Genomic DNA, 12,184 nt, shown 5'->3' on the forward strand with positions numbered 1-12,184 from the left:
GCATTTTATGACACCGAGCTGTGACCGACGAATCTCAAGGAACACTAATTAGTCTTAACTTACAACTTTTTTTTATTACGTCTGAATGACGAGACGAGCATGCCGCTCGCCTGATGGTAAGCGATACTACCGCCCATAAATAGTAGTGCAACTCCGTACAAAAGTTTACAATTCCACTGCGCTCGTCACTCGAGACACTAGATGTTAACGCTGGCTACAATGTCCTTCAAACCGGAATACAATAGTACATACACACTGCTGCTTAGTGGCAGAAATAAACATTACGGTGGTACCTACCCAGACGCGTTCTCGCATACGAAATACCTATAACCAGTAAATATTATTTTTACTAATTTGTTCTACTTTGTGGCTGATGAACAAGAATTGTTTTCCGGTTTAAAGGTCAATGTAGGCTGTGAAATAACTAGATTAAAATTTAAAGAAATTGTTTCAAGGTTATGTGTGCAATGTTTTGCCCCACAGTGCTTCGAAGTTCTAGGTGATAATACCACTGTCTATCGACACTCACGAATCTTAACCTTTGGTAAGCAGCTTGCTTATCCCGTCATTAATAGAGAACAGCTCGGCTTTTTCTGTTAGAGGTGGCTAGAGGAGTTCTCATACCCATATCACTATCTACGTAAGGTTCCATTAAGGGACAAAACTTGCCATTTATCGACTAGTCATTCATTTAAATTAAAAAAGAAACACAATAACGCTATCCGAGATTTTTAATCAACTCTTTGAGATACTTGATGTCCTTCTTGTCGTATAACTCATCGTCGTCGGGTTCCGTCGGCGAGGGAGGGCGGGTGAACAGCGCCGGCCCGGGCAGGTCGAACACGAACGAACGAATCTGAAAATATTAGCTTATTATCGGTGAAGGGTGAACATTTCCAAAAGGGAACCCGACACGACTTAATACAAGAACTAATAGTTCTAATGATAATTAGATTTTACATAAGTTACAAAAGGGAAGCTGAAAGGAATCGGATTATATGGACCCTTCGCCGCTGCGGTTTATTAATAATATACAACAAACTCACGACTTCATCTTGGAAGAATTAAGAGCTGCAACTAGAGCGCATTTCACCGATCTTATTTATGCTCTTAATGATTTCTTATGTTTACGCGAATAATAGACATTATAAACTATTTTTCGAATTTTATCGCGGTTTATATACTTTGATTTTCTCCCGAATTTTCGAAGACTTTGCAGCCTTCTTAGTCACGGGGGAGACGAAGGCTGGCCAAGTCAAAGGCCACAATAAAATTCGAAAAATAGTTTAATTTTTTCAAAGGACGTAAAGCCATTGGTCCTGCGCCTGATCTCTCTCTGACTATGAGAGTAAAGGAATCGAGAGTACACCTGTGTGTTGCGCAATACTTGTGCACTATAATGTCTATATACTATCTGGCTGATCTCAGTTGAGAGGCCGCCGTGACCGAAATTCAGCTAGGAGGGAATCAATCAATCATTCGGTTCCTTTATGTACTAAAGACGAGATTCCGCCATATGGAGCGTAAATTAAGATCTTGGATATCTCTTATCTCGGATTAGAAAACTTATAAAATTTTGGTTATCCTTTTCGTGTGTATAAAAGACATATTTTATCACCTTTTGATTGACAGCTCTAAGATTCTGCAATAGTTTCAACGCTGACCTTTTCTCTGTCGGATGTGAGATCTGGTACAGACGCAACGCTCTGTGGAACTAAAAAGGAATATGGAGAAAAATAATACTATATGGTGGTTCTAGTTATGGTGGTTGTAGAAAACTATTACGGTCGGTAAAAATATAGATTATAAGCCTTAAAACCTGCTGTATCATGATGTAGAGCAAAGTAAATGCCATCGCTGCTATTTATGAACACCCGTGGCAATAACAATCAGACTAGCGGCTTAGTCACATCGTCATTCAATTCTTAGAAGCTTTATAAAAACCCAGTATTAAATACTGTTCCACTGCTGAGCATGGACCTTCTCTACTACTAAGAGGGTTTAGGCCTTAGTCCACCAGTTGGCCTAGTGCGGATTGAACGATTTCACATACCCTTCTTATAGAGAACTACTAAGGTATGCAGGTTTCCTCACGATTTCTTTTACCGTTAAAGCAAGCGATAATTCACGAAGAATGTACACATGATTTTAGAAAAGTCTGAATTGGGTGCCTTTACTTTTACAAGGCTATCGACGCTTCTTATTCGCTGCTTTATAAAGGCTAGCATTAACAGAAACGAAGTGTGCCAAATCAAGTCAAGTTATATTGTATGCGCGATAATTCCGAACGGCGAACCGCGGTGACTTCTTAACAGATGCAGTCTTAAAGTTAATGTATAGCATAATAAACTCGTTAGACGAGCCTAATTGACGATAACCATACACAGTCTTCCGTACCCGTTCCAACAAACACCATGTGTCCCTGTACTGCTGCAGGAAGACGACCGGCGAGAGGACGGCGGCGTAGAATGCGGCCTCTCTGTCTAGCAGATCGGCTCCCTCCGACATGCTGTACACAGTGCCTCGCAGCTTATGCAAGAACGCTGCGTTCGAATGGTCCTTATCAAAACTGGAAATACAAACAAACTGGTCACATACGCGCGCACTGGGAGATTTCTCATTATTTATATTATTCCATAGTAGTAAAATTTATTTTGTATAGTGTATCAAAATATTCTCTCACTACTTGTGATACAGTCTACAAAAAAGGGCTCTCAACGAACGAACAAGCAGACAGAGTGCTTAGAATAAGAAGACGTTAATATCCCATCGAGACGTGACCCTAAAAGGAAACAAATTTAATAACACAGACAAAATAGATGCGCTGCCTCAAATAAGAAGAATGGGAATTTCGGAAGGCAGAAATAAAATCCAGATCGCAGATAGTGAACTTACTAAGGCATTATAGCATAGACACGTCTCACAATGTCCCTGGCGGTCGGTCGCACGGCGGAGCAGGCTTCATTCGTCTCCTGCCGCTTGGAGTTCCTGAACACCCAGCGGTCTTCTGACAAGTCTGGCTCTAGCTCCGTATCCACGCACACAGACGGCCACTGCAGTATTTATTAGTAAATATATGATACCTCCGATTAATAAAGTCTAATCAGATTTCCCGTATCATTCAACGCCACGTGTAATGAAGGTATGTAATTTTGTGATACAAAAGCCTGTTCTAGAGTATCTTACTACTGTTAACGAGTGGCTGTAGGCTTACTGTGAAGTAAACTTACAACAAGTGATGTGACTGGCTGGGCTACAATGTCCTTTTGACCAAAATACAACAGTGTTTACACATTACTGCGTGTCGATTTGAAGAATATAAGATCTAATCATAAATACTTGATAGTTAACAAGAGTCCAAAACAACTAAAGAAATTTACCACAATTGTAAACCACACGAGGACATGAAATAATTTGGATTCCATCTCAAGACTTCACGAACACTCATGTTAATTTCTGTTTTACATGCATTTGGAAAAGAAACTAAAATATTATCATAATTGATATTTTTGACAGTCTTATCAAAAATGACAATGTCTGAACAGCTATACATACTTTTTTTTATTATCTATGCTTCCGTGTTAGAGACAAAGTACCAAAGTGGTGTACGAAGTTTCCCAAATCACACTTTGGCTAGTGCCAATGTTTTGCTCAATGTTGTATAATTAATAATAGAAAGAAGGTCTAATTAGTAGCAGCAAGAATTGAACCGCTCAGATTAGCTGCAAGGAAGCCTATAATATCTATATGGTTCAACCATTGTTGGGACCAACAATTGATAACAAGTTTTCTGGTTTCTTATGTTTACGCGAAAGTGAAACATTGAAAATAAACTTTTTTGCGAATTTAATCGGGGTTTTTATATTATAAAAAGTAACATAAAAACTGCGACATAAAATCCGAAAAATAGTTTTATTTCAATGGATTTTCTGGTGTTTGCAGCGTAGCCAAAATTGTGCTTTGGGCAAAGAAGTAATGCGTTGCCGTCGTAATGAAACCAAATATCAAAAAAAATAAATTTTTATATTAGAAAAACAATAAACACAAACAAAACCTTGAAGGAAACACAAAACATATCGCTGGCAGCACTTATATTTTTATCAAAAATGTCGGGGAATCTGTTCATTTCTGCTAACTTCGTGGTGGGGGAATGAAGTTGACCTAAAGGATGACCCTGAAAACATAATTCACATTTTGAGCCCTTCTCTATATTTCTTAACTAAAATATGTCCCAATAATAAAGGCAAAAAAGTAAAAAAATGAAATGACAAATTGTAACTTTAATATTTCATAATACCCAGGCCACAATAACTTTCAAATCAAAATACTCCAATGCTTACACACTTGATCGCAGCAACAATCAATATTTTGGCACCTACCTTGACGAACTCTCGCTTTTAGGAGAAATACCTAGTAAACTGTAATTTAACGAATAGAAAGAACTAACCGTTACTCGATTCTCTTTTTGACCTTCCATTTTGTAGTTTCTGTTCTTTGATTCCCTCTGCCAAAAGAACAAATTATCATTCTTATAGTAAATAGGTTTATTGCTACATAAGCTTTAACACATGGTAACTGATGAAAAAATTATAATAATAGAATTTAAAAAAAAATACGTTTTTGCATTACAATACCAAAGAAAAAAAACAGAAACATGGATGGTAGGCCATGTTATCGGGCAATCGGCGGTCACACATCCTTACTATTCAATAGAAATCGCTAATTTCCTTAATTCTCCTTTTATGTATCAGTTGCCTTTTCATGAAGACAAAGTGTTTCCACAGCCGCCGTGTGTGAAGTGGCGTCCAGATAGAGTATCAATATACGAGGGACAATTATCCTTTGCCAATCTACACAATTATGCCGGCCTATCACTCACCCTTTTGTGTAGCAATTGCTTTGATAAAGGTACTGCAAAGTGACCTCACTATATCTGATGGTAAGTTTAGTAGGGTCCTGATAAGTGATGACTGACGAATATTTTCCCCTGGCCAATCGACGTAATTAAGCCGCCATATTTGAAACGGGGTAGACTGATCCCGGAACGCGACATACTTATGTGGGTCATTATTATGGGATTTACACTTTGTGTACGGTGAACACAAATGTCAGCAGCGTCTCCTTCGTGTACCTCTGTGGGAATGAAACCATGAGCAATATTACCCTCTTGCCAGCCTCCTTCTCGTACATGTTGAGCGGCGTCACGTGCTGTATGAACTCCTCCATGATGTATCTCGCTCGCGCCACTATAGGCTCCAGGGCGCGCATGTGTTTCGCCACGTTCATCGACTTCGTTGACGCCAGATATTTGTTTATCTGCATCAGGTGTTAATTATAAATATTTTAGATTTATTTTATATGGAGTAACATCTTTATATACCATTTTTTTTATATACATACATACAATTAATTTTCAGATAAAAGTAACCTTAATTTAATCTTAACGAAGTCGTTTTTCTGCTCAGTATAATCCCAGAGTCTGGGTTTGGGCTGGTAGACAGAAATAGGCTTAACCCCCATTACATAACACTTAATGAAGAGAAATGGTACACTACTGCCTACCCCACAAAAGGAAAATTGCATGATATACCTTAGTTACCGGACACCATCCATACTTCTTGGTAGTAGACGGATCTGTTACTGCTAGCCACGTCATAGCCAATATCCTCGGGAAGGTGGTGTGTGGCTCCCCCATCATCACATCTGGAGTCTTCACCAGCGCCTCCAAATCCGGCTCCGACTCTAGCACCGATGTCTCTACAAGCAACTTACTCCTGACGAGCGCCTGGATAAGTTCTGTTACAATTGTACCTTCATCACCTTCCAGATTTCTAGAACGTTCGAACAAATTGTAATTTAAAAATATACTCGTTTTTTTATAAAACAACTTTGTATCAGCAAGAAGTTTGAATAGCCTGAAGTCTTGAATTAACATTCGAGATAAGTTATCTCATTCAAAGTTTCCAGTGCAATTATCATAATGCGAGCGTAAATGACGACGAAAAGTATGCAAAATACAATAGTGCACAACTTTAAATCGACTTAGCAACTTTGTTAATCTTTGTTGATTTTATTAATCGTCTGTTATTTTAACTAAAAAAGCTAGTCGTAATTTTTACTATACGACTCTGGAAACAAATTTAGGACGTCAAACTTGCAACGAGATGAAATAAATCCCAAATGCCGGTCCATAATTCTCAAAATAGATAAATACTATAAAAGTTCACCGGTGGTATGTGACTTGTAGATTTTTAATGTAAAGTATTCACAAACGCTACTGAATTAAATACAGAACAACGCCATATTATTAAAAAAAACAACGGTTTTGAGTGCTGGACGTGAAAGTCTTCAGTACATAGGCATGATGGAACGGAGCGCTATGATTGAGTAATATTGAGATACGACTTTACTTCAGTTAACCAAGCAAAATTATAATATTCCGAACTTATGCGTCTGGATACACTAAACGTCTTTGAAGTATTCTTTGAGGATGCGGATAGAGTCAACTCGTATCATTAAGTGACGCTTAAAGCCTTACGTCAATGATTCAAGAACCTATGTAATTATAAATAAAATGCATACTTAAGTAACTCAAGCATCAATCTAGCGATCTTGCCTGACGCTGGTCTCGCGTACATGATGCAGTCAGTTGTTAATATTCTGATAGGTGGTGCGGGCTCGGTCTCGAAGGCAGCGACCAGCTCCCTCTGACGGGAATCCTCGGCAGCTATCCAGTCCAGGGTCAGGGCGGATCTGTACGCCGCTATCCCGGGGACAGTGGCCCTGGAGACGTTGTACGGGTGGTAATAGTACACCTGGGCTGAGGTCTGAAGAAAGCGTATTGATACGATTATTTTTTGTAACTTCTGCATATCTTAAAGGATGTCTCGAATATGCCTATCACTAAGTCCTATTTCACCGTTTCTAAGTATACGTAATCGTTGAATCGTTGAATTTATATTATTATAGGGCGATCGAATCTAAAGGCAGACTCCCAAATAAATGGCAAAGAAAAGAGATGCATGAACTGTCTTACAAATACATTCACTATTATGAACCAGCCCTTAGTCCGCCTGTAAACCTTTTGTGTATATAAATAAATCTAGGCACGCTGGATCTCGATGGTAAGATCTAAAAGACAACATCCAATACATTAGGATGACGAGCGCAGTATTATCAGTATTCATCGGAACGGTATTGTTACTTGATAAATTTAATTATATGTGGTGTTACTACTTTAAGGGCAGTTATGACTCTAACAACGAGGCGAGCAACTTGCTTTCAGTATATTCATTCGTAAAAAAACTGTAATAAGAATAAACATCGACGTCCACGAACCACGTTATTTGTAAGTGAAATGAAATTTTTACGAAACTTTTTCAATTCGCACTTTCACGAAAGCCGAATGAGTATAAATGAGTTTATGAAAATTTTATGTTACGTAAAAAAATATGAAACATTTTCTCTTTTGGCAATTTGTATCATGTGAAAATGTACCACACGAAATGCTGGGCTATATTATTTCGTAGTACGGTTATACACACCAGCTTTCACCCGCGGCTTTGCTAGCATGAAGTATTCTTATACCATGTAAAAGTTTAAACTAATTAGGTAATGTATATCTACTTTACTATCTATAATACTAATATAAGTATCTGAGTGTTGATTGTAATTTGTGTTTTTTTTTTTTATTTTAAACATATTATTTTTTAATGATGCGTGTTAAATATATAGAAAATTTCAAATTGTAAAATTTTTCTCCTTCTTTAGCCTTTGAAAATGCACTGCTGGATGTAGGCCTAGCCTTAAGATTTTCAGATCGACCTAGTAGAAACGGCCCACATCCAGCAGGTTTCTACCACTTCTAAGTTCTAGTTAATTCATATTATTCATTAAAATTGTATAGCAATTTCATGAAATATTATGAATTGTTAAATCCAAAGATTTATTATTCGCATTATCTTATCACTATTTAACAAGAACCGTATTCGAAATAATAAAAACACTTTAACCCATTCAATAAAATCGCAAGCTTCAAGTATTTTTCAGTTTTAAAATAATACATACATTAAATTATTAGCATGAATAATGAAACTAACTCAATATTATTTTCTTTAACTCTAAACCATATTCTTCTTTTACATCGAAATATTAATATATTTTTTTACTAATTTGCATTCTAAAATTTAATTGCCTCGATGGCGTTGCTTTACGGCACGACTGCGGTGCTGAAAACCCGGGTTTGATCCTCGGATTGAGCAAAGTGATATTGGTTTTTTTTTACTAAATATCAGCCCGGAGTCTAGAATTAGCACCCAATATCTATGATGACGGGCTCGCCCCATATCAAATCATGCAACGGAAGACGGCGAAAAGTGCGTTGTTGTTATGCCTCTGCCTACCCCTAAAAGTGACAATGTGTGTGTAAATTCTAAAAAAATGTAAACCTAATTTCTTTTTTGAAGCGTCACAAAATACAAAACACTTTAAAACCCTGACCAATACGTCACGACATAAATCCCATACGAGTAAACCCCAAGGCGCACTTAAGAGGCACTAAACTTAGATCATAATTAACCGCATCAACCCATTCGCTAGACGCCACGCGTGCGTTCCGGAGACTAAACGTGATTCAAATGAAGTACACCAATCACAGTCGGCTGTGAACGGACAAATTGTACCCAACTTGAGTGTCGCACTCAAGCACGCATCTTGGAGATATATAGACACCTAATCCTGTATCAGCTATGATCATACTCTACGAATGAGAACTTGCAATATTCCCCTGATTAAAAATCATTGACAGCAACCTTCATAGCAATGTTACGCAAATTAAGCCATTGATTAATTTTACTGTGCATTTATTTTTGAATGATCTGCTATTTTCTGCTTTTCTACATACACAAAAACAGCAACAACCACTGACTATCCTAATTTGAACTATCGCAACATAAAATGTACCTAATGACTCCATAGAGATAGCAATGAATACAAATTACAATCTAAAAACTATTTACAAAACCCGTTCCCACACCCTTGACAGAACAAGGGCCCCACTAACACCCCATCTCTCCCACCTGCGTACAACTAAACAAATTTACATCGTAAAAATGCTTAATGGCCCATCAGACACAAATAGGATGCTAGCGGTCCGCAGGGACTTTATTACGTGTATAAATTTTGCTCTGGCACATCTTATTTTTGCGTCAACCCTAGTAAATTTGCGAGAAATTAGATAACATTTCGCTTATACGAAGTGTACACACCTTGATGAAAACATGATAATACGTGCATTTTACCACACTTAATATGTTAAATGTTTTATACCGACAAACACATTTCTTTATTGATTACATATTGCGACATAAATGCCTAAGAAATAAAAAAATAACTTACTTAGGCTACCGCCAAAGCAATAACGCTATTGGGAGGCACACTAGTCCCTGAAGGGCGCTTTTTTAAATGTCAGGATAGCACTTAACAAAAAATCAAAAGACAAGAACCTTGTTCCACATTTAATTAAATTGGAACCCAAAACACCGGCTGTCAGACTTCAAGACACTGTGAACTCAAGCTACGTAGATCGTCAACAGCTAAAAAAAAATTTTCTATAATTGTAAAATGTAGGTAGAGATTGTAACTTTGACTTTTCGGACGACCAATACCCCATTCCCTCCATGTCTTCGAACGTCGGGAGAAATTATAATATAAAAAACCGCGGCTAAATACTGAAAAATAGTTTTATTTAAAAAAAAACAAGTTATTTGCCGGCTATTATACCATAAACCATAGTAAAGAAACATGTAAAAATAAGATTACTTAACGCATAATAGAACAGTCGTGCGTAATATAATAAAATATTTTTCTACACACGTTAATTCTGTTCCCTATAAAGCAATTACTAAAATTAAAAAGGTCAATTTCCATAACACTGACGCAGGTGTTCTAAAGACACACCATAAAAGGGTTAAGGGTTTAAAATTTTACGCGGCGCTATGGCGGATGATTTTAATAGTCTATCTATCGCGCGGCGGCAGTTATTACGGTTATAAAGTGTGGCTGACGTACGGTTTCCTTACGCAATTAGTAAATTCTATGTTACACCTCGTTACTTATGTTATCATTATGTTGAAAGGTTTATAAACAGATTCGCCTATATTTGTAGTCAGTGGTGTTACTAGCACGTGAAACGGGCCCTGGCAAATCTTGCTCTTAAGGATCAAGACTCTGTTATAATGGAAAAATTGGAGACCCTTATGCCTTAATAATTTTTTGTTGTAAAGGTTACCCCTTATTTTTATGGGAGTTTACACGAATGATTCCTCAATATCTTTGAAACAATGTGGATTGATTTGATTATTAATTTATTAATAGTTATTATTTTTCGTATAACCATAAACGTTAAGTTCATGCTGCACAGATATAATATCTCAAAATTGACCAATATTTTCAGCTAGTTCGTAAGTACAATAAATGTAGCTAAGTATATAATATCATTTTTATTTTAAAATATTTCTATCCTCTTTTGTGTTTTCTCATTTGTCTCTTCCGTAAAAGTTATTAATAAAAATGTAGGCATTTAGCAAGAATAACCTTTTCCAAAGAAACATCCTTGGAGGAAACAATCCTTTATTAACATTAGCCACATTACTCTGGTAATCCGCGCAACGACATCACGCGCCGGGTTTATGGCGCGAAAAATGAAATTACATCAACATACTGGCCCTTTACTACTAATGTTACTGTATATATTAACTTTTTTTATGTTACGCATGTTTCATGCATACACATGTTCATGAAGAATAGTCTGGTATAAAGGTAATCGTGAATTACAAGCATTTGACGCAGAGGAAGGAAGGAAATCAATTTAGTTCAGAGAAGGCAAATCAGTTATTTTTTATTGGCTGTCACAATTTTATACTAGGCAGCTGACCTCTGCCTCCGTATGAATAGGTACTCGCATGAGTATATCAGCCCTGTATTATATACTATCCCACTGCTGGGCACTGGCCTCCTCTACACCTTAATTTACCACAATGGCCTAGTGCGGATTGGCAGAATCGACTACCCTCAAAATTCTTATTAATTTTTTCAGGTATACAGGTTTCCTCCCTATATTTTTCTAAAGCAGGCGATAATTCACAAATAAACGCATAGCTTTAGAAAAGTCAGGGGCCTGCCCTTGGATTGTGCACCTCCCATGTTTACACGAAGACTATCATAAATATTGTAATTTTATTCTGTGTAGGTAAATATACATTGTACAAATATAAATAAAATGTAATGAGTAAATTATATGAATTATACTAATAAATATGACGCTACAAATGCAAACTAAATTCCATACCAAAAGTAGGAAGGTAATTTTATCTACCTACCATTGATATGATCCTCACTATTAAATCCAGAAAACTCAAGTAAATGTAATAAAAATGAATTACTCGCCATTATCCATAAAAAACTGAACGGTATGAATAAGATCATTTCAACTTCATGGTAATTTTCCTTCCGAATATTATAGATTTATTATCCTTTCGATCATGGCATTTTGGCATACAATGTGTCATTTGGTGTCATTCGTGTCAGCCTGATTTTCCTCTATTATTTATGATATTATATTGATATCTGAGTATTGATAGGAGTAGAAGTAAGATAGAATGTACTTGAATATGCCTTTTAGAGTATTCACTTAAATTCTCTTTGGTTATGGTGTGTTTAGGTATTAACACCCTTTTCCCTAAACGTTATTTATTTAAGAACGAAGCATTGCTGTGTTAACAAGTCTGTTTCTCACCTTTGTTTATCTGACAGCTTGCTGTTTGTTCAGCTTTTTTTATCAGACAGCGAACTAGATTCAATTTATATCTCAATACTAGCTTTTGCCCGCGGCTCCACCCGCGTTATAAAGTTTTTCAGGCTAAAGTTTTCCATTATAAAAGTAGTAGTTTCCCGGGAGCCTACGTTCTTCCCAGGGTCTGAAACTGTCTCCATACCAAATTTTATCCTAATACGTTGGGTAGTTTTTGAGTTTAACACGTTCGGGCAGACCGATGCAGCGGGGAACTTTGTTTTATGATATATTTTTGTAGAACTTTTTAAGAGGAACAATCCCGTCATACATTATTGTTGCATAACTTTAACCGTTTACGCAGCGCACGCAACAGAAGCTCTCAAAACTAATAAA

At 36.9% G+C, this 12,184-nt stretch overlaps 1 protein-coding gene across 1 annotated transcript; it reads right to left on the reverse strand.

Moving 5' to 3' along the window:
• Positions 1-713: 713 nt before the first annotated feature.
• LOC115447741 lies at positions 714-11,576 on the reverse strand. Its single transcript, XM_030174948.2, has 9 exons — positions 11,446-11,576; positions 6,583-6,827; positions 5,591-5,831; positions 5,164-5,316; positions 4,448-4,504; positions 2,896-3,053; positions 2,398-2,569; positions 1,619-1,714; positions 714-856 (listed from the first exon to the last, which is right to left on the reverse strand). Exons 1-9 carry the CDS (start codon positions 11,482-11,484, stop codon positions 719-721), a joined length of 1,299 nt encoding a protein of 432 aa, XP_030030808.2. The 5' UTR covers positions 11,485-11,576; the 3' UTR covers positions 714-718.
• Between the last annotated feature and the right edge of the window lie 608 nt (positions 11,577-12,184).

Source organism: Manduca sexta, chromosome 7, assembly GCF_014839805.1.
Source record: "Manduca sexta isolate Smith_Timp_Sample1 chromosome 7, JHU_Msex_v1.0, whole genome shotgun sequence".
Lineage (NCBI taxonomy): Eukaryota > Metazoa > Arthropoda > Insecta > Lepidoptera > Sphingidae > Manduca > Manduca sexta.

Coding starts and splice junctions, on each gene's coding strand:
- LOC115447741 (XM_030174948.2), bottom strand. CDS start 11,484: ATGATCTTATTCATACCGTTCAGTTTTTTATGGATAATG. Junction 5,317..5,590: donor GATGGTGTCCGGTAACTAAG/GTATATCATGCA, acceptor CACCTGATGCAG/ATAAACAAATATCTGGCGTC. Junction 3,054..4,447: donor AAAAAGAGAATCGAGTAACG/GTTAGTTCTTTC, acceptor TAAATACTGCAG/TGGCCGTCTGTGTGCGTGGA.